Source organism: Accipiter gentilis, chromosome 23 (genome assembly GCF_929443795.1).
Source record: "Accipiter gentilis chromosome 23, bAccGen1.1, whole genome shotgun sequence".
Lineage (NCBI taxonomy): Eukaryota > Metazoa > Chordata > Aves > Accipitriformes > Accipitridae > Astur > Astur gentilis.
The window spans coordinates 19,314,758-19,337,404 of record NC_064902.1 but is presented as its reverse complement, the minus strand read 5'-3'; the positions used below and the strand labels follow the sequence as shown (position 1 = coordinate 19,337,404).

At 46.2% G+C, this 22,647-nt stretch overlaps 1 protein-coding gene across 1 annotated transcript in view; it reads right to left on the bottom strand.

Moving 5' to 3' along the window:
* LOC126049929 (uncharacterized) overlaps nucleotides 1-22,441 on the bottom strand; it is a 35,766-nt gene extending 13,325 nt beyond the window's left edge. The window contains exons 1-8 of the mRNA XM_049827059.1: nucleotides 22,294-22,441; nucleotides 16,836-16,995; nucleotides 15,092-15,183; nucleotides 13,852-13,991; nucleotides 6,480-6,716; nucleotides 4,996-5,055; nucleotides 4,595-4,609; nucleotides 3,492-3,708 (exon numbers count right to left, since the gene is read on the bottom strand). Of these exons, the coding sequence (XP_049683016.1) occupies nucleotides 3,492-3,708; nucleotides 4,595-4,609; nucleotides 4,996-5,055; nucleotides 6,480-6,716; nucleotides 13,852-13,991; nucleotides 15,092-15,183; nucleotides 16,836-16,995; nucleotides 22,294-22,441 (1,069 nt within the window). The remainder of the gene's footprint in view (nucleotides 1-3,491; nucleotides 3,709-4,594; nucleotides 4,610-4,995; nucleotides 5,056-6,479; nucleotides 6,717-13,851; nucleotides 13,992-15,091; nucleotides 15,184-16,835; nucleotides 16,996-22,293) is intronic.
* Nucleotides 22,442-22,647: the final 206 nt, after the last annotated feature.

Sequence of the window (22,647 nt, the reverse complement as noted above, 5' to 3'; positions counted from 1 at the left end):
AGGTTTTATGCTAAATACGCTGAAAGAATAAGAAGAGCCAGACAGTCCCCGTTGCTCCTCTTAATTGTTATCAAGACATGTAACGTACAGGGAGCTGCTGCAATCCTTCTTATTCAATTTACAGTCAAAATGGGTGCGTGTTACCAATGGTAACAGAATGAGGCTCTTCACCTGCCCTCCAACTCTCACCCCATTTATGGCTTCATCTTATCCAATAGTTCACAAAAACAGCACAAAAGGTGCCACGCGTGAGTATCTAGCGAAGAAGCAGTGAAGGCACGCTCACTTCAAACCAGAGTCCCACACTTGACCTTAATCAATTCAGCTGATATCCCCGCACTCTGAGAGAGGAATAAAATCCACTCTCTGTCTCTCCACTGTCCCCCCAAACCATCTGTTAAAAATAATAAATAAAACAAACCATGAAAAGATAGCTTAAAATCTGTAGTCTCAACCAGAGGTAAGAAACCCAACCCATGACCATGCTGCTACGTGCATGATGGTGCCAGTGCATCTCTACGGTCCTCAGTTTAGTTCTGTGATGCTCACGGAGGCAGTTGTGTGATGAGAGGGGCAGGAGAGGAGCCCAGAGGCTCCATGCTGGAGAGACATCCATGTGCCGAATCTGCCCGAGGTGCCCTTCTGCAGGGGACATGAAGATGGCCCCCCCCGTCACAAGCTTCATCTCTGGTCTCTCAGTATAAATGGAAGTCATATGTTGCATATAGACAAGAAGATCAGAAGTGACATTGTGGGGAAGGCATTTGCATAGTTTACAGTGAAAATGCACACTCTAAAAATCCCATCAGACTAATTCTTCCCTTAAGGTACAGGCAGCGATTCCCCCTGAAGACAGAGGGGTATGAAGTGGAAGGTAACCCTTAGGATTTTTTGGTTATGTTTCATCATTTTTGGTTCTTCTGTCAGGATCCATTAGCAACTGTTGAAAAAGGTATTCACGCAGGATCTAAAAACAAAGACCCCTGTAGCCAAGGGACATACACCCCAGCTGTCTAACAAAGCTAAAACCGAGATCAGAGAGGTTCTGATGTTTAAAACTCATCATGAAATGATGGCACCATCCCAAAAGACAGTAAAGGGCTCCTTGGTATAAGAAGCAAAGCCGGTTTAAGAAAGCTAAGCAAAATGTTTTGAAAAAGTATCAGTATGGGAATGACTTGGGGCACTGCGTTTCCAACTTTGAGTAAGAGATCCACAACCAAAGAAGGGGGGGGGGGGGGGCGGGGGGGGGGGGAAGAATCACAGCTCCTTTGTGCTTATTATAGCAGGAAAAATATGTATTAATACTACGATTGCTTCAATTTACTCATGTGAATATTTTGAGAGTAAAGCTAGCTGAACCTTTTTGTCAAAATTTATTTCCAACAGAGTACGTTACTTCTTTGAAGCCAAAATGTTTCATGGAAACATATTGATTTCAACAAAAGTTTTCAAGGGAAAGCTTCTGAGGTCCAGGCTAGACTCTCTCGTTACCTCTGGAGAGAAAGAGATTGAAAACCTGACCTTTTCACATCCTTTCCAAAATTGGGCATTTGGATATAATTCCCTTTCACAAAAGCATTACAAAGTTTGGGGTTTGTTCCAACAAGGAATGACAATAAATTTGAAACCTCAAAAACCGTCATGAGATGGAATAGATGTGCCCTGACCAGCAGCACTGGTCAAGTTGATAGAGAATATTTGACCTCAAAGGATAAAGATGTGTAAAGACTGAGAAGCGAGATTTTCTTTACTTTAGACGGCAATAATATTTGCTATGCTTCGTGACCTCTCTGACTGCATTTTGTAACACCCCCCCACCTCCTCCGGGCTTGCAGCCCACCGGTGAAGGAGCAGAGATGTAGGGCAGCCATTGAAGGATGGATGATCAAACTCCTACTGAAAATGCCCTGGAGATAAGTTAAGTTAGTTTTCAAATAGGCTGTTGGCATCCAAAGTCTCACGGCTCTATCAAGTAGCCCATTTCTATCTGAATAGCTCTACTTGATATGCAGGATGTCACTGTGAAAAAATGTCCAAAAGGCGAGTTACCTTGTAGGGCACAGCTACTTTGTGCCAAGACCATATGGCTTTAGTGCATAAGAAAATGAAAAGCTTCAGGGAAGGAGGGACTGGATGACTCAAGAATTTGTAATAGGAGCTGGACACTTTCTATTCTAGGTCATTATTTGGGATCAGACCAGCAATCAAAGCTTCAACCGTTACACTGACACTCCATGTAGAGTTGTCTCCTGCTTACTAGAGCTGGGATCGTACAGGATGAGACTTTTTGTTTAGGATGTTCTCTGAGGAGGCTCAGGATGGTATCAAAACCAGACCTGAACCATTCCTCTCCCCTTCCTCAGGAAGTTGATTGAGACTGGGTGATAGAAATACATCTGCAGGGGCTGGTTTTGCTGGAGAATATCGTTTCCAATGGCCTGATCCCTTTCTGAAGTCAGAGTGGAAATAAATACTGGTGACTTTATCCAAATGGGAATGTGAAAATTTCCTGGGTAAAGCTCCGTCTTCAGCGGCAATGAAGTACTGAACTCAGAAGAAGGCTCAGCTGTAATCTCACAAAAGGAATTACAAAATGAGTAACACTTCCTTTCTTTTCTCATTAAAATTATATTTCTAGTTTTCTTTTTCCCCTTTACAATTGCAGTTTAGCACTACTCTAGGGGGAAATTCAATTTTATGTTACATTTTCTGGTTTTACTGCTAAAATAGAAGTGGCTTGTAGAAGATTTTACCTCTTATTTGGGATTTTAGTTACTATGTCTATTAGTATTTCGTTCCTATGTCTGACCTTGCATGCATGTTTGAAAGAACTATAGCCGAGGGTTTAAAAAACGACTTCGCATCAATTTGAGGGCACAATGAGAGATTTAGGCTGACAATACCTCTACCTTGGTTTGGGGTTTTGTCTTCACAGTCCAGACATTAGGTATGGAAGAGGTGCCAGGGAGGGGGTACGTGCTAATGAGTTCGTAGACCATGTCTGTCGTGCGTCTTTAGTGAAGCCCAAGGTGCTTTGGCTGCTGCGTGATTTACTCCGAGGAACACCATCTCTTTTTGTTCAATGCAGGTTATACGGATCTCATTTGTGAGAGGTGGCCCTTCTCTGTCCCTGTCAGTCATGGCTCACTGCTGTGTTTCCTTCGGGCACTCTTGGCAAGGAATTTTGTTTGGATCACTTTGCCTCTCTGGTTGAATTTATATTGATAAATAACTCTCGCAGATGATGTGATATTGATGACTGTTTGCTGAGACAATGCTGACAACCAGCCTGGGCAGGACAAGCTTTGTGACCAGGGCATGTATTTGCTGCTTGAAAATCCTCCGCTCTAACCTATTCCCCATCAGGGCTGGATGGAAGATAATTGCACTGCAGAGAAAGGGTCAGGTCTGAACAAGGAAAGCAGCCCGTTACGGCACTCAGCGCCGGCTTACGTACAGCAGGACCTGCGGGTCAGCCCCGTGCTTACCTTTGAGGCTGAGCTCACACACCACCACTTCTGCCTTTGCAAGGACCAGATCCACAACGGCTACTTTAGCGCCGGCTTCTCCCAGGGCATGAGCAAAGGCTCTTCCAATTCCCTGCCCTCCGCCTGTGACGTAGGCCACCTTGCCATCCAAACGCAGACGGTCAAGGATGCGGCGCCTGTTATAACCCCAGAAGACGTCATCCCTCACCACTTCTTTCTAAAACAAAAACAAATATACATCGCGCAATAAGGTGCAACGCTCAGTAAGCGATAGCTCTGAAGGACTCTGCCTGTGAGAATGAGGTGGGAGCACGAACAGGGATCCATGTCTTCCTGGCTCATTATTTAATACAAAAGGTATGACTAATTCAAGCCCAAAAGCACCCATATCCCTACAGATATTAGTCTCCATAGAAGCACTAAGGTGCAAGATGATGGAGCAGAAGAGCTGTGGTTTGGGGAGATGCACCGACCACTCCACTTACATGAGAGTACGGTATGGCATTTCCTGACCCGGCTTCCCATGGGATATGGGTCAGGAACCATGTCTTAGAAGATAACTGATTAAGTCTTCCAGTTATTTCACCCTCAGTGCCCAATCCTGCCGTCAGGCTCAGCTGGCTCCAGGAAGGCACAGAGGCTAAGAACAAGTTTCCAAAGGCAGGATTTGGCTCAAGCGGAGCGCAATCAAAATATCTTCACAAGGCTGGTGCGCAAATAAAGGTATCAGCCAATAACTTAAACCAAGCTGTCATCTGATCAGCTGCCATACATCATTTCCCCCTGACTGGAATCAAAATGGAAAATACAAGATGTTTAAAATATTGAGTTTGAAATGCCAGGAATTACCAGTGGGTGTAGCTTTGGAAGCACTCAGAAACTGCAAAACAATCAGGACGTTTGGGACTGGATTTACTGAGTTAAGCCATTACGATTCCAGATGGGAATTTCATTACAGCTGGATGATGCCCACAACATAAAATGGAGAAAGATAAAACCACCATCTTTTCCACAGGACAAGCAAAATCTAAAGACATGAAAATATTCAGCTCGGAGACCATCGGAGGGCATCATGTGCTGCCTTTGAGCAAAAAAAGAGCTACTTCAGAAACACTGCACTGGTTTATTATGGCTGGACCCTGGCTCCAGCTGCCCACACTCCCCTGCACGGCGAGGACCGGAGAGCACCGGGCACAGACACCCAGCGAGCAGCACGCCAGCCGCTCCAGGGATTTATCATGGCATCAGCACGACGGATCCAAAAGATTTTGCAAGGCATCAGCATTTAATAGCTTTAGTGTAACCCTGGACTAGTGAGGCTAATATGTGCCAAGCCCTATGCTGGTAAGTCCATGCTGCACAGCACCATGGCAGGACAGAATGTGAGCTGGGGCTCTCCCCACCAAACCCCTGGGAATTATTTTTGTCATTGTCCTCAGCAGCGTCAAAATTTTCCCAGAAGTGCTCAAAGAGAAGAAAAACATACCTTGGATCCAATCACTGCGTCTGGAAGTGCATGGCTCCTTCGAACGATGCTCAGTCCATTCTGCACAGGTAAAATTATCTGCAAATATAATGCATACACACGCAGTTCTCAGCTGCTTGGTACCTGGTTTTCTATCACTCAAATTCCACTGACGTGAAGGACAGTCCTTCCTTCCTTAGGTCAAAGTAGCACTTCTCTTACTCCTATTCTTTAGCTGACATTCCTTCCAACACAAACATGTCAGGCATTTGTATTTGCTCACATTCCTCTTCCAAACTCATGGCTTCCAAAAATGCCAGGAAAAAAATGCAATTTTGACACTCCGTTTTCTAAATCGGTGCCAGCTGCTGAGGTTTCTGGGTTTCCACTGCCTGGCTACTGCTGTCATGAGGATATTCCAGTCTTATTCTTGGAGCTCAGCACACCACAATAGCAACACTTCAGTGTTCTTCAGCGTTTGCCAGAACAGCTGCACCCATAGACGAACGTCAGTGGGTTTTGCTGCCTACATTCTCTGATACCATTATCACACTTTAGTGAAAGCTGCAGTCGGTGTTGGAGATTCAACACCTATATCAGACTATTAGAATATTAGATAGGAAACCACATGCTATCTACATGCATTGAATGGCTAACAGTAAGATTCAGGGCATGGAAAATTGTCATTAATCTTGCCCTCTTCTAGAAAGAAAAGCTGTCGCTCCTGGTACATTAGCTGGTAGTTGTGTTGATGATAGAACAGCACAGAATTCCAGGAGGCACCTCCAGAGGCCACCTCACCTGCAGATAGACAAGGACCTTAAGGCTACGAGGCGCACACCAAAACGTGAACCTCACCCCCCGGTGCCGTGGGGAGCGGGGTGGGTGGGAGAAGGCGGCTGGGACGGAGGTGGCAGACCTCACCTCTCCCACCGTGGGACCAGCCTTACGGTGCCGAAGGGCAGGCAGGGATCCGGCCATCCTCGGTGGCTCCCCCAGGCACGGCAGCCCCTCGCCCCCCCCGGCGCAGCCATGGCACGGTGTCCCTGGGGTATCATCATTCACGCCTGCTGTTAAAGCCCTGGAGAAGTGTCTAATTTTGCCTCTAGAACCACAGCATATTGTTTATGCACCCTACTACTTTTTTTTTTTTTTTTTTTTTTTTTGTCCTGCTGAAGTAGGACTTTATTGACTCCTGTTGTGCTGGTGATGCCCTACAGCCTGCAGAGCCTTTAAAGCAGAGCGGTGGTTCCTTGGTTGTGCTGCAGAGCTGATTAGTCACTCTTAAGTGCTCCACTTTTATCTTGCCTTTAACGCTCTATGTGGTGTAGACAGAGAGTAGGGACCATTTCTGAATATAGAAACTCATACATAGAGCTCAAGTGAGGTGAATTATAATAAAATTTGAGTTCATTTTAGGTCCTCTAGATAATGGCACCAACAAAAGAAACATTTTAAAGAGTACTTTGCAAAATCCATAGCTACAGTACGACAGGCACCTTAACCAATTGCATTGCACTAACCTGCTCAACACGAGGATCTGAATTAATCACTGTATTTAATTTTCTGACAGCTAGTACATTTTCATCAGATATGTTCTCCAGGTAGACTTGTCCTTTCATGAGTGTATTCTCTACACAGATCACTGCATCCATTCTCAGCAAGTGGTTATCCATGACAAAGCTGTAGTAGTTAACAGCGTTCCTTTGATCAGCATCAATAAAGACTATATCAAAGTGCTCGTCCTCAGCATGTAATGCCTGGAAAAAAATTATGTTGGAGAAAACACTAATTATTTACCTGGAAACTTAAAGTCTTGTCATTAAAATGTTCTTTATAGAAAATCCAAACCGGAAGGAACTCTGTTCTTTTAAGGTAACATTGCTAGAATTACTTGGGGAGATCTTGGGAGTTTTCCACGCTTTGCAAACAATTCTTCAGCAGCGCTGGTGCCCAAAACTCTGAAACTCTCAAAGAAAATCAGGCTATAAAAGAGGATGGCTCATCCCAACTTGTGGTATTGAGAGTCACAGCAGAAACATCTGCATACCTAGAGTCAAAGCGAATTAATCCATCAGGGTGAGGGAGAGGACTGGCATCAAACCCTGCAGCTGAGGTGCTGCAATATGTTATCTCTTCTCAAAAGAGTAACTATTAACAAATTGAAGAGTGGCAATTATATCAGTCTGGCAAAAAGAGGTATAAGGCTGATCCTGGGAATTGCAAACTAGTGAGTCCCACTTTAGTAGCAGGAAAATGGTTGAAATCCCAATTAATAATAGAATTATAAAGCACATAAAAGAACAGGTCATGATAGAGATAAAGCAGCGCAGCTCCTATGAAGGAAAATGATGTTTCTTTAATCTAAAAAAATGCTTTGGATGGCTCAGCAACAGAGAGGATGAAAGAGAACTGGCTGCTATCATCTAATTGGATTTTCAGAAATGTGGCACACCTTCTCTCCAAGCAGGCTGCTGATGATAATGTATAAAAGTGTTGATGGATGACCAGATGGGAGCCTTTACAGCCTTCTCCTGTGGCAGTTAATGCACTCGCTGCCCAAGAGGCTGCTACGGAATATTTCAGATTCCATCTGGGACTATTTAACTGCATCTGTGTGCGTTGCAATGAAACAACGGCTCATCCACCTATCTCGGCAAGCAGAAATGCTTTCAAGTCTTGGCATTTCGAGCGAAAAGAGAAACAATTATGTTTTCCAGAACTCACTGTTTCTACCACAACTTTTAACAGTACTTCTTGCGTCCAGATTTCCCTTTTGTGTTTGGAGACATTGTGCACAATGAGTGATGAGCGATCCCCTGAGATGTACGAGAGAAAGCATCAACAACAAATGGCAACAGAATGTGAAAAACTGATTTGTTTTCGGGAATGAGGTTGATGGCTCCCAAACAGAGATTTCAGGAGCCTTTCTGAAGCAGGGAGTGCGTCATTCAGATGAGGAAATAGCGGGAAGTGGATCACTGAAACTCTGAATTACTCTATTGTGCAAACCGGTGTCATTGTGAGCTTGTTAGTGGTTAAGAAATTAAGCCTGCCTGAGAGCCTGGATAGTCACACTTAATTGCAGATGCTTGATAGCACAGGAGCTCTGCCAAAAGCATTCATGAGTCCACATTTTGGACACCTTTTGATACTACACTATAATGAAAGAAGACCTTAAGGCCAAATATCTGCTGGTTTATAATAAATGTAGCAGAAACTGGGACATCTGGTTTCCTGGGATTCATCTTTTCATTTCATGACCAGTAAGAAACTTTCGCCCTGGTTCCCTCTTGAGCTGTACTGGGGGAAAGCAGCAGGAATATTTTTGCTACTGTGGAAGGGCATCTCTGCAACTCGGCCAGTCTGTCCAATGTAGATACTTTAGGAAGGGTCAGAAGATGAAAGCTGGGAGCAGGAGTCCATCAGGAAGAGAGATTAGAGGTCTCATTCCCCAGAGAGAAGAGCCAAAGCCAAATTCAAGTAATTATCATGACTTATCACTACTTTCTGACTTGTAACCTTCCCGGGCAGAGGAGGTGGGGGGCAGACGTTCAGAAGCAGATGTGGCCATCTCTGAACATATGTTACTACTGCTCCGTGGTATGGCTCCCTAATGAAAAAGAATCTCACTTTTATGCATTGACTTCATTAGGTCCATATGGAGTTGTGTAGCTCTTTGGATATTAGCTGGACTTCTCATTTCAGCCCTCTTTCTGTACTGCCTACCTGCTGACAGCTCGTAGCCTTCTTATCTATCTTCTGATACAGATAAACCACCTTTTAACTTCACAGCTTTCATCCCAGGAGGGTGCCTGTGTTGTATGTGTACCCAGCACACGCCTGTCTTGTCCTTGCACTGCCCGGGTGTGCAAGGCCACCGTTTGGAAGGCATTTCTCTTCTGCCAGTTCATCAAGTCCTGAACGGCCAGCCACGAAGGTCACTTGGGCACCTTTCATTTCTTCTAGATACTTAGCACCAGGCACCTCTATGGAAATACCTGCATCACTGCCTCGGAGTTCATACCAGGACCCTGCCATTTGAGCTTCTTATTTCCACAGCTTCAAGATTGCTGTTGGGTTTTCCCTATTTAGCTGGAAACAGCTCCAGGCATATAAGGGGAATCCATGAAATTCCATGAAGCAGCTTTGCCTCCAGAGCCGCCTCTACACAAGAGGATAACAGCCATGGGAATGGGAAAGTGCTCCATCTCCTTGAGTTCCTTGGCTATGGGAGAGTGGGTCACCCAGACGTGTGGTCACCGTGGCCTGGGTACCACACTGGAGAAGTTTTCCTCCCTGCCAGCACCTGCTGCTGAACCAAGACAGCCAGAAGGAAAAAATGTCGCTCCACTGACAGCTCTGACTGTGGAGCTGAACACTGGAAATATCAGTGGTGCAGTGGTGGAGAGGAGAACTCGGGGCTGTCCTTCTCAAAATGGATGAGGGGGTTTAAGAGGAGGGATCGACCGCCCTTGTCTTCCCAGAGTAGACTTGGGCCAGGCCCTGTCTAGGACCTCACAGCACGTTGGAGATGCCTTTGTCCTTTGCTAGGAGAGAGGCAGAGCCCAAACCTCTCCAACTGTGAGGAAAGCTGAGATCCAGAAGGAAATAATCTGCCTGAAAAATATCCCGCTGAAACTAATTTCCTGAATGTTTACAGTGCAATCCCTGCTCCTTGCTACAGAGGCATCATAGACGGTAACAGATGGCAACAAGAAGTGTCTTAATTCAGAGCAAACTTGGCTAAAATTAACGCTTTTGCTTACAGTGAGTCATTAACTTCCTTTTGGATTAAAAAGGAAAAAAAAAAAAAACTTGTAGCACCGCATTCCATGGAGGAGATGCATTGAAAGCGAGCATGAGAAAGGGCACAGCAGCACTGTCGATGGATACGGCAAAAGATCAGGGAGAGGACATCCCGAATGAAAACATGAATGAGTCTTCTGCCAAAGCTCAGAGAAAACCTGCTTGGAGTCCTGATCAGAGACAACACTCTCTCTTAAGGCACATACAAACTCAGTCAGAAAAAAATGACTGTCCAGTTCCTTTGATATGGATCATACAGTCAGCATATTTGTAATAAAGATGTACTCAAAACTTATTACCTTCCCTATGCCTTGTTCTTGACCTAAATGTAATAGCAATCCATCCTTAGGGTACACAGAATACATGAAAAAGTACAGCTTCCTTTTAAAACACCATTAGAATATTTTACTGTATGTGGACATACACTCTTGTTACTCCTAAATGCTATTCTATTGAGTACAGTTTATATTCACCGGCAAAGCTAAATCTCTAGGGAAGCTAGAGAGGGAATGCAATTTCTAGTAATAACAGCTCACAACAGTGAATACTATCCACTTATCCCCACAATTTCCAGCTATTTTGGACTCCTTTCTGAATTAACCTTTCATATCAAAAGGAGCAATTCTGCACACTAGAGACTCCGACACAATTTCATGCATAATTTATTCACTCAGTTCAACATTAAACGCAGAGTCCTTGACTTTGTCAAGGTGGATTCTGTTGGCAGACTTCACAAGCAGCAAAACAGGAGAAATGAGATCTGCAGCTCAACCTCTTCACCTATTCTGTCTGGTAAAAGGAGGGAAAAAAAGAAAAAAGAAAACCCCGACATGCTTACACAATGCCCTGCAATCAGCAGAATCTGCTGCAAACAAGGTGTTATTTTTTGTGTTGCATTTTCGATTTTAAAATGGAAGGATCAAAATCATGGATGGGAATAATTTCCTGGTAGTTTGCATTCCCTCCAAACTCAATCCTGCATCCATTGTTCAACCAAAAGTCCGCCGGGAATTAAAGGAAGCGCTTTGTGCAGGATCAGGCCTCTTGCTCACAGCTGATGTATGGCAAGGCACATTATCCAGGCACAGCACGACAGAGTTTAGACTTAAGGAGCTTGTTGGGAAAGGTTTTTAAATGCTGGCCCAGCACATGTTGAAGAGGTAGCTAAGTCCCACCGAAAGCACCTGAGCCTGAACCCAAGGAAAGGCTTCCCCTCAGTCCACATTTCAAAATACTATGTAAAAATTACTGAGGTCATTGGGCACAGAGGCTTGTGCCACGGTGGATGCGAGCTACGTGCTTTGGTGGGGACCTAGCTCGGCAGTGTCTGTCCCTCACGGGTGGGAAAGGTGGATTTTTTCCATCATGATCTCAGGTATGAAAAATGAACCCTGCCGTCTACCTGAGCTGGGTGGCCCCTGTCTGGTATTTATCACCCTTTGACAGCTCAAAATCCCAGATGTTTTGCAGCTGGCTTTGATCTGGGAGAAGAGACGGGGAATCTGGCCGACTCTGCCAATGCTGTGCGGTAATGCAAAGGAGCAGCAAGAGGCTTCAGAAAGCCCGGTCGAGGTGCCGCTACGGACTGATGTGCCGCCTTTGCACTGCCCTCCGCTCGCTCACGGCCCTGATGTGCCGCGGTTGTGGGTGGAAGAGCCAGAGCCGCGCGGGCGCTGCGAAGGCCCCGCTGTCTGAGGCACGCTGGCACAGATGTGTCGCATCCTTGTGGCAACGGCTGCAACATCTGGCAGCTTTCCTTGTAAAGGGCATCGAGGCCAGATGTGGACGCAGGACTGGCCGCATCCTGCAGCACTTGGATGGTAGCCTCTACCCACAGCTAGGATGTAACTCCTGGGTGGACTAGTTTTACACCAGAAGTGAGAGTACATCATACACCTTCTGGCATTTTGGACTTTCTGAATCATAGCTTCACGCAGCAGAAAAGGACTTCCCTGCCAGGTAGTGTTATCTATATATCATCTTACATTTTTGTGCTTTGAAAGAGCCAGTGCGGCAAGGCAAATCCTCTGCTCCCAGGAGCTCGCGCTGCTGCAAAAATTTGAGAAGCAGCAGATAAGCAGAAGTCCTGCCCTATTGCACTCAGCTTGGAAGCAAAATTCAGCCACAGTCTCCACAGCAAGAAAGCTGCAGCAAACACCTCCAGAGAGCACGTGGCAGGTGACCTTCTCTGCCCTCTAATTTCTCTGAAGGAACAAGAACGAGACCTGAGGCTGCAGACACCATAGACAACAAAGGCAATCCTTGCCAGAGCTTGTTCCAGCTCGCCCGAATCTCACGACGGTTTTCTACAACTGTTAGCCAGCTCTGCTCTAGACCAGCCTCCCTGCAGACGATGGGGGACAGAAACGCTGTTGTTCTCCACCTCCTCCACAAAGAGCCTCCTCTGCCATCCCTGGCCCGTCTCCCGCCTGTGACTGCCTCGTCCTCCTGCCTTTCAGCGTGCCCACGTGGCAGTGGAGGAAGCCTGCTTGGTCTCCAGCTTAAACTGGTTTTCTCTAGGAGGGAAAAGGCAGCACACTGTCCCCGGCCTGAGCCTCTTCCATGCAATCCAGGTGCGCTCCCACATGGCTGCCCCACTCCAGCCGCGCAAACCTCAATGAGCCCAAAACGCAAAGGCACCAGCGAGACCAAATGCGCTGTTTCATCATTTACAGCCACGGTGGCTTAAGTCCTGTAGGACAATCCTGATTGTCCTGGTACCAATGACCAAATACCTGCCAGGTTGAGCGACTAAAGTTCAGAGCCCAGTGCAGAAGTCCTGCACAGAGAGGTGTCCCCAGTGCTGGGATCTCTCCTGCCGAACACGAGCATCTCCGCTCCCATCAGCCCCAAGAGCTATTTGAAGCCCTGAGTACTTGCAGAACTGGGGTCAGGATGTTACTTCGCGTTGCAATCGGAGGATATAAAATCAATTGCAACATTCCGTTTTAAGGATTTAATTTTCATGTCTTTGCTCCCTTCTTTAATCTCTACACAGCATGTACTCCGCCTGCCTCTAGATATTTTAATTCAGTCACAGTAAGTCAGTTGCACAGAATGGGCACTAGAGAGCAACAGCAATTCAATTAATTTCACACTCACTGCGGGGAGCTGGGATTTTAAATGCTGCACATTGCAGGTGATCTGTAACGTTTCGTTTATTCATATACTTGGCAAAGCTCTTTGTTCCTTTCTTATCAAACTTGGAGGTCGTGAAAGCCAGAGGTCAGAAAGCTCCTGGCCATTTCATTTTAGAAACAAATATGGTACCTGTTAATGCGAATAAGGTTACAATCAAGCTCACTCTGACACATCCAGATTGAAAATGGAATGGAATCAAATCAAATTGGTTTGCATTAATAATGGAAAAGCTATATATTTAATGAACCCGGCATGGGCATCACCTGTTAGCGTGCTGGACCTGCAGCAATGTCCTGGAGATCCATAAACTGGAATTAAACGTGAAACTCCTCTAGCTGCTGGCAATCATAAGCTTGAGACAAAGTCACGAGTCAGAATGAAACAAATATAGCTAACAGATTTGCTTGTCTGAAGCTTATCACGTTGCTCTGGAAGTGAGAAACTTTGGGTCTAATTGTCTGCAGTGTTTTCAGTGGGGGGAAATAGTGAGAGGTTGTGGTTGGATTACAAACTTCTTCAGGACTTTCCCACTTCTTGTGAACATTGGGAGCAAGCTGTCCTACTCAAGAGGTGGCTCAGCAGGGCACAGATACATTCTTCCAGCTTGTTATATTTGGAATTAGAGACCCTGAAACAAAGCCCACCCACATCAAGTAAAACTCTGCCATTGAAGCCTATCGACCTACAGTTAGAGCTGGTGATTCCTCTGATCAAAAAGCTGCGGTATTTTAGTTAAAAAGGAGAAGAAGTATCTTGTGAGACAGAACCGTCCCATCATACATTGTCATGAATAAGAAATAACTCCGGCGCAAGTGTGTGTTCACATATTTGCAAGCAAACTAGGGTCGTCATCCAGCATTTTGCGGGCAGGATGTAGGACCTACCCGAAATTCTTTAATCTGCTCTGCACAAGAGCTCCCAAAATCCCCTTCCAACTGACTTTACCTCCAACGTGTCTGCCACTGGTCCCACTCTCATGCTTATCTTTTTGCCATCTGAAGAATAATCAAATGCTTCTTGGCTGTTCACTCCGAGATATGGCACTTCTGTACATGCAAAGATTTTGCCATCATCTGGCAATTCTTCTGCAATAGCAAGGATACTGCAACCTTTAAGCTTGCCAATTAATAAAATCTTCCTGGCTCTGATCATATGGACAAACATCCTAAAAATTTGGCCTGTTGAAAGACAAGAATGAAAATTTAAAAATAAAACCATAGGAAAGACTGTACCCTGTTCACAATGAAAATTAGATGTACATTTTAAGTGATCACTAAAAAAAAAAAACACTCTAATCTTAAAACACTTTCAAATAAAGATTTAACAACAGAATCTGACAAAATTTCAACTAAAACGCAGCTAAAAGACAACAGAATAAAGGGACTGGTTTTAAATGTAGAACCTTTATCATCAATGCTGCTATTGTTCAAGTGCTTGTTAAATAGTGCTTGAAATATTGCATATTTTAACATTCCCCCCATATGAAAATGGCTTTAAGATGTCTCCATATTCTTTCTGGAACCCAGTTAAAAAAAAAATCACTACATTACCTTGCATTTGCTCTTAGAGTCATTATCCCTAGACAGCACCATCATTTAAGAAATTTATCATCAGTGGTGTCCTTCGAACAATGTATTAGTGTAATACATTATAAGAGTACTTCACTGTGATGATATATTACTCAAAAGATGGGAACATCTGGGAAGAATGAATCTGGGAATAGATTTAGTGTAATAGGCTTTATATGGGGATACAAGCCAGGGTATTGCTACTTGAAAAGGTGCAGTGCTTGGCCACGGGCCACCTCCACCGCAAAAGCACGTAAACCCCTAGCAGACACCACCAAACCCAAACCAACACGATTTTTTCCCTTCCTTCCCGTGAGGACAATGATCTCTTTGCTGCTCACTAAGGGATGGGGCTGGCACTGTGAATTACAGCGCTCACCAACGTGTGCGTGGGGACAAGGGCATGGGAGGTGGGGGACAAGGAAAATTCATGCGAAAGGAAGATCGCAGCCTACAGGAGGTTCTTATCTTTCTCCTTAAGTAATTTTCCGCATTTTCTGAACATTTCCATGGCATTCATCCTTTCCCCACTCAAGAAGGAGTAGAGGATGATGAACTTCAGTGATAACCTTTACACTAATCTGGTGTCATTTTATCCTCTTGGTTGACCAACTTGCCGTTCAAAGAGCCAGAGGCACGTTCTTCCTGCAGCCTAACTTTGGTTTCAGTTCCTCCAGCGTCCCCCGGGCCACGGTCAGGTGAAGTTTTTCTGGAAAAAGAAAGAAATTTCGACATTATGGTAACAACCAAAATCTGAATATCCTGCATGAAAAATAGCAACCAAGAGGGAACTCCTGGAAAAGGTTCATCGGTGCGTAAGCATGAAAAATTAGCCCAGAAGAGTTATAAATATCCCTAAATTACAGTCCTAAGAGGAGCTGGCTTGGCAATAGGCCAGTCTCAGTGCTGGCAGCCGCTCCAGCCGTAGGGGCTTGCGAAGAAGGGGTTGTGGGACCAAAGGAAAGCGTTCCCCACTGCTCAACCCCAAATCTTTCCCATTTCCAGTTGGTCCCAGACAGGTGTCTGTCTGTCTGCTGGTTTGAAGTAAATGGCTCCAGCTGCCCTGGCCAGGTTTCGTTCAGCTCTAGGGTGGGGGGGATTCAGCCAAAATAGTGTTTCATTGCAGAGTAGGGGAAAAGATGCGAAGTGTAAAATTTTTCGCAAACCAGGAAAAAAATGGGTTTCCTCACTAACTGCTGAGAAAAGCAAGGTATCTCCAGATGCTACTTCACAGAAGCCAGGCCTGTCTCTGGATGAAGTGAGATGCTACCTATTACAAAGAGAAGGAAACAGATGACGGGAGGAAGTCCATAGCCTCCGGACAGATTAGATTACCCTATCTGACGAAAGTAACCACCAGAAATGGCTGGTGATACTTCTGCAGGCCAGAATTTAGAGTCATTTGAGCTTTTTTTTTTTCCCCAGCTCCCCCTACCACTCCTCAGTAAAATGAGAAAGAATTCATAACCCGTGTCAGCCACACTCAGATAATCCAAGACTTAAAGAGTAGAACATTTCATATAACCTCTTTTCTGCCCCTCACAAATGCTTTAACAACTTTAATAAGATAATGTATAGCTATTATCGTGCAGCAAGCGTAAGTCAAACAACTATCAGCTATTATTTCAGCAACAGAACGAACGCTCAGCGTTCCTGTAATCCACAGCCTGGAACAGTTTACACATTGTCAATTTTAGACAGAACTGGCTTTTTCCACATATCAAAATGTACACTGATAAATGGGAATTGTTTAGCAGACCCCACATGGCTGGGTAATATACTGTAGCTCAAAAAAGAATAATGAGGGTATCAGTTGGACTTCTGAATTAATGATACCTTAAATTAGTTTAATTAATTAGTTTAGTTACTAGAGTAATTTAGTTAGCAGATTAATTAATGTTTGTTGAGCGCTTGGAGATAAAAGCTGCATATAAAGGCTGTTATTACATGGTGGATCCAGAGGTGCAGGCTTTCTTCATTCTTTATTTATTCCAGCACCAATTTGACCCAGGGGCTCATTCTTTGAGCCTTTCAGCGGGCACTGCATGGAGGCTGGCTTGCTGGTTTTTACAGGATGCAGTCCAACACAGATATTGCCATACTCAATAGTCAATTGGTAGAATAGCTTCCAAAATTTAGAGTTAGGACTTTTTGTTCTCACCTCGTCTTCTCGGGGCCATAGGCACACACGGACGGACACACGTCCATGCACACTTTACTATATATTTGGGTGCAGTTAACTCTCATTCTTCTTCCTTCCACTGTCCCCCAGGTTTATGGCATATTCTGAACAGAAAAATCTAAGAACATACTCATACAATCACAGGAAAAAAGCACAAGGTTACAAAGGAGTACCCGTACCTCTTTGAAGTTGCCACTGCATCCAGGTAAGGGTCTAGTCCAAGAGCAACATCAAGAGCTTTTTGTAAGTAATTCTTGAGCTGTTCAGGAACACGAGAGTCATTGAGGGCTATTTCTTTGGCTTTGAGAAGATTCTCAGCAATGAGTCCAGCCGGGGTTTCTGAAATGGAAAATAAAAGGAAGAACAATGATTTTGTAACTGCTCAAATCAGCAGAAGAGGAATTTAGACTGCAAAAAACAAGTGGTTGTTGGGGTTTTTTTGATACAAAATAGAGGGGTTTTAAGGACTATGAAAACAATCGTGGAAATGTTATCAAACCGGAAAAATATTATACTTCTAATTCATTGTTGTTGCATGCATTCTCCTTTTTTCCCCCCTCACAGCTGATCCTTTTCTGAAAGGAAAAGGATAAGAATATTTCAAAACCACACACTTTCACTTTTGAAGCTCCGAGACAAACGTTGGACACCAAACAGCTGCGTACGAAACCCACTCCTCTAGGTAGCTTTTTCCTTGGAAAAAAACCAAAGCGCTTCTCAAACCACTCTTGCAAAACCAGGCAGATCCTCTCAGGCCAGGACACGCAGGCACCGCGTCTAGCTTTGTAAAAAGGAGGATCACCACTGCCTGCGTGCACGTGTGCCCCCGACACATGTCCGTGCCACGGAGGCTGCTGTGCACAGAGTCTGCAGAGCAACCCGTGATGCTCATGCCAAAAATACAATCACACCTGCCCTAATGCAGCTAAACTGACAAACACTCCAATAAAAAATTATTGTCCCAAATCCATGATGGCATAAAATCAAATATACTCTTCAACTAATGATTTCAAGCAGGTGATGTAGCAATCACCCTGGCAAGAACGCAGCCTCCTAACCCTTCTTCTGCCTCCAACCTGCCACAACAGCTCACGGCGGCGATGCACCATCCTGAACTCTGTTTCTCAAGTCACGAAAACTATGTTTGAACCCATCAGCACCACATGGCAAATCTCCCAACATCTTATCACAAGCCAGACCCTGCCAAAAGCTGATTATTCGGGTAAAGAGAAATAGCTTCGCACAACACAACAACATGTCAGAGTTTCAAAGGCTCTGGAAGCATCTCCGGGATCACGATCGCCCTGCCCTGGGGGCAAAAGCAATGCTGCCCATGGCACTGTACTTGCCCCGAGACCCCAGAAATCCCGTATGGCAGCAATGCAACGACGGACCTCAGCAAGCTATGGCCCCATAGAGCGAGACACGGTTCAGAAAAACTCCCCCACTCCTCAAGTGTAAGAGCACGTGCTGGGTTATGAAAGCACTGGCGAGACCAGATTTCAGGGGCACGGGGCAAGTAGGCTGTGTGTGTAACTGGGGTGGAGCAGATTGCCCCTGGCAGGATTTTATTCCCTATGATAGAAAAGCTGCAGACAACTAAGTGAAGCGGGTGAAAAGAGGACATGCTTCCTCCGGAGGACTGGCCTGGACCAGCCCAGCAGCCGTGGGGCAAAGTCCTGTCCCTGTGAAACTGCTGCTGCTGCAGGCACCATGTCCCCATCCCAGGACGGGTTTCTGGTGTGGTCTTGGACACCGTAGCAGTCATCCAGCCGTCCCATGGCCTACTGGCCCAGCTTCGGTGTAAAGCCACCGAAGACACCTGAGCATCACCTCGTATAGGTAACTCCTCCATAGCCCACTGTTGAGGAAGACTGTACGAAGAAAAATGCAACAGCATATTCCAGGAATAGCTTTTAATCAGAAGATCATTAAAGGATCAGAGTGCGAAGTAGAGATACGTATGTGCCTCTGACTTCTCTGTTCTCCATTTCTTCCCTATCTACTTAAAATGCCACCGTGGATATATTGCCCAAACACCGGGTTTTATGGGTGTTCTCACACAGCCTTGGCTGTGGCCTGGCGTCAGCTCCTAGCCAAGCGGTAGCACGACAGGCGGGTGTTTGGGTTTTTAATGTCTTCTCTGTCTGAGCACTTCAAGGGATAAATCTGAGACGGATACACCGAGCAACGACGCGGGACGTGAGAATAGTCAAGTCTCCTCATCGTGGACGCGACCACTTTGAGTGTTTCTTTCCACACCCCCCAGCACACCGAGACGAATGGAGGTACAGCAGCCCACCCCACCACCAAAAGGGCACCAGTTTCTGGGGACCTCTCCTTCCCCTGGTACCAAGGGGCACCATATGAATAAACTCATGTCTTTGGGAACAGGGAAAGGTCTAAACCTCCCAAAAGGTCTGCTTCTCAGAGCAGCGTTTCTCAGCTTTCTGTAGCTACTAAGATGACAGCTCTGTTGCTTTTTGAGATAGCTTCACTGATTTTCAGTATCCAAATTACAAAAAAAATATGAAAGAAGACAAGGAACATAAAATATATGTGCATTTTATGTGGGAATTGCCAGCCTGGACCAGACTTAGAAGTCACGTAAACAGCAACACGCTCGTGGCAGTAGCCCAGCCTGATGTATGAGGAAGGCAGATTTAGACTAGACATAGCAGCCCCTGATTTACATCTCATGCCAATCTCTCGCCGTCAGGGGAGGCTTATTTCTCTTTCAGCAGTTTTATAATTAATTGCAAGTGCAGGAATAACCACCCCCTTCCCAGACCATCCTAGTTTGTTGAGCTCAGCCTAGCTACGCGTCGCGTGAAGACACATTGGTTTTTTGCAGCATTTTCACCACCACGTGAGCGAGCATCTCCGGGCTCCCGCTGTACGGCTGCAGGGTGCTGGAGATTGGGATCTGCTCATCCGCCCTGCCAAGCACTCTAAGGCTTTTTGTTCATTTATGGGAAAAAAACCCATGTTTTTAATCCATGTTGCATTTTAGTAATCATCATGTTACACTTCTGGATGAGTAACAGACAAGGATTCCCTGTCACTCAAGGGGGAGGAAAACAAGATTTACCTCCAGCTGTTTTGTAACCTGTGTTATAACACCAACTGCAAGTACCAAGAAGTGCTACCGGGGAGAGAGAGCGTGCAGTGCATGCCAAGATCAACTCTACAGCTAAGATTATCCAATCTTTTCAGGAAGAGCTGCATTTTTTTGCAGCCTGATGATGCTTTGGGCCAACAGCAGAGGTCAGGATTGTCTTCATTTATGCAAGCACCCGACAAGTCGGAGCAGAGCTCAGGGCTGGCTGCCAAGCTCTGAGCACTAAGGTGAGCGAAAATTTATAGAAATACTTTTTTTTTTTTTTTTATGTTACTCCAGGAAATGTGCTTCATTTTCAGTGCATAGTTTTGCACTATCCCAGCAAAGCTGCTGGACCATATTAAGCACTAAACTAAATTGCCTGGTTGCCTCCCCACAGCTCTCTCTATGCACAGACATCTCTCTCCCTTTCCCATTTAATTGTGCATCTTCTTCTTCATGCATACAAGGAAAAAAAAGGAGAAAAAGTGAACTCACTCAAAGGAGGAAAATGCTGCCAGGTGCAAAGCGGAGGAGTTCAAACCTTACCATGAAAGAGCAGGAAAAGGCTGCTTTAAGCCTCCAGCAGCTTCATAAAAGAGATAAGTTGGCAGTTATTAAAATGGACCACAGATGCCAGCAGGAGTGTTCCCAGCATCTTCCTCGGTAGGTGCAGAGAGCACAGTCAGCCTGTTTTACAAGGAAGCTGAATTACACACTGCAGCTTCTCCTTTTTCCAGAATCAGGCACTTTTGGTTCAAGCCAGGCGGAGTCAGGATTGCAGGTGGGGGCTCTGCGTGGGGCATATTAGCATCCCCTGAGCAGGCAGGCAGTGCAGTGCCACGGAGGGACATGCTGCTCCAGAAGCGAAATTAAACTCTGCAGCTTGGGTTTAGATGGCACTTTTGGGGTGGGGGGGAGCTCAGCCAGGAAAGGGGAGGACACTGTGCAGTTTGCAGGGGGCTGCCCAGGAGAAGGCATGGAGACAAGCGCACAAGAAGGCAGTCTGCATTTGGCAAAAACAAAGATGCCACAGCCAAAGATGCGGAACCAGATCTTCGGTTCCCATTTTTGGGGCTATCCTCGCTTCACCTTCCAGCCTCTAAATCTATTCCGCAGCCCCAGCAATGACTTCCAGAAGAGCTCCCCTTCCCAGCCAGGGCAGAGCACTGAACCTGATCCACACGAACACCATGCTGCCAGACAGCTCGGTGCTCGGGTGCCCAGCGCTTTGGCAGGAGCTGCTCGGTGCTAAATACTTGGAAATCCAGGCTGATAAGATCATCCCAAACAGTTCCAGCCACCATATTCACCAAGGCACCTCAGGCATTGACAACAGCTAATGACAACACTCACCGCTAACTTCATCTTAGTGTGTAAATACACCTCAACCATTGCATTTTACCAGGCAGTCCTGTTTATGGAAACCACAATGCAACGCTCGAGATATTTCCTTACCCCACCAGAACCCTGCACACAAAACTGCAGCCTCTTTAGAGACCGTATGTTACTGCTCGACCAAAATACGTTAAACCCAGCATGGGCCAAACCCAACTGCCTGGCCATTAAACGTTGCCGGGTTCAGCTTAATTTATCAGCTTGGCCTCAGCATCGGCAGCGCCAGAGCCTGCAGCGAAGTCGGCAGCGACAGCAAGGGGAGAGGTAGCAGCTTTGGGGTGGAGCGGGAGCATGAGGAAGAGGAGGGGGAGGAAGCAGCTGGGGTGAGGAAGCTGCCGCTCGTGGCAGGAACCAGGGTGCTAAACTCTGCCTGAACTTTCAGGAAAGGTGAGGAAAACACACGCCGGCCAACACATTTTCTATGGGCTCTATTGCTGGAAAAGAAATAGAAAAGTTGGATGCTCCCCAGCGCTCCTTTGCTTGCATGAGGGAGGCTCTGGAGTCACTGGCAGAGAGCACGCAAAGCATACGTTTATTTTCATACATAATAAAGGACGTTCTGTGTGGCAGAAATAAGCGGCACCCGCTGACAGTTGGATCCAAAGCCCAAGGCAGTCGAGGGGAGTCTTTCGATAGCTTCAATGGGCTTCAGATCAGGCTGTGAGAGAACAAAGTCTCCCCGTTCCGAGAAGCCTCGATTCCCACACACAGCTGTTGATTTTAGAAAACAGCCAAAAAAGGCAGCAAACATCTCACTCTGTGTGCCACGCCAGGCACACGTGGCTATCACAGAACGCACAGAGGCAAGGTTAAAGCTGCAGAAAAAAATATATATAAAACAAGTGTCCCAATCCATCAGAAATCATTCCCAGCCAAAGTTCTCTTGGCACTGCGAGTGTCCGCCTTCCCACCCATCCCTTTCTCCTGGGAGCATCCTCCTCCCTCCACTTGAGGTTCCTGCAGACCCATCTCCCCTGCTCAGCCTCAAACTCCTCTCCCCAGTAAACCCTTCCTCTGCTCCTTTGTCCCAAGCCACAGAGCCTGTAGGTCACATCTCTGCGGGGCAGCGGGGGACCCAGGACTGGGACACCGCCCGGTGTCCCCTCCTGTCACCACCACCTTCTCCTGGAGCTCCTCACCCCACATAGGGAGTTTTACCTGCAGGATTATGCATGTTGCTTCTTGTCCCTCGGCCTCCGAGGATGCTGCTGTGGGTTTGCTGGCTCTGCAGAGCAGCACGTCGGTGCTCAGGTGTCCGTCGAGGGGACGGGCTTCTCCACCCGCCATCGCCTGGCAGAGCCCCAGCCCTGGGAAGAAGCTGCGCAGGGAGGATGGCCCCGGGCTGGGGCTGCACCCGCTCCAGCTGCACATACCTGCCCTCCCCCAGAGCACGGGCAGCGGGTGAGATCCAACAGCATCTGACGTGAGAAAAGAATTTAAAAAAACCCAATAAAGTCAACTTTCAATGCCTTCGCTTTACGTAAGAGCGATGT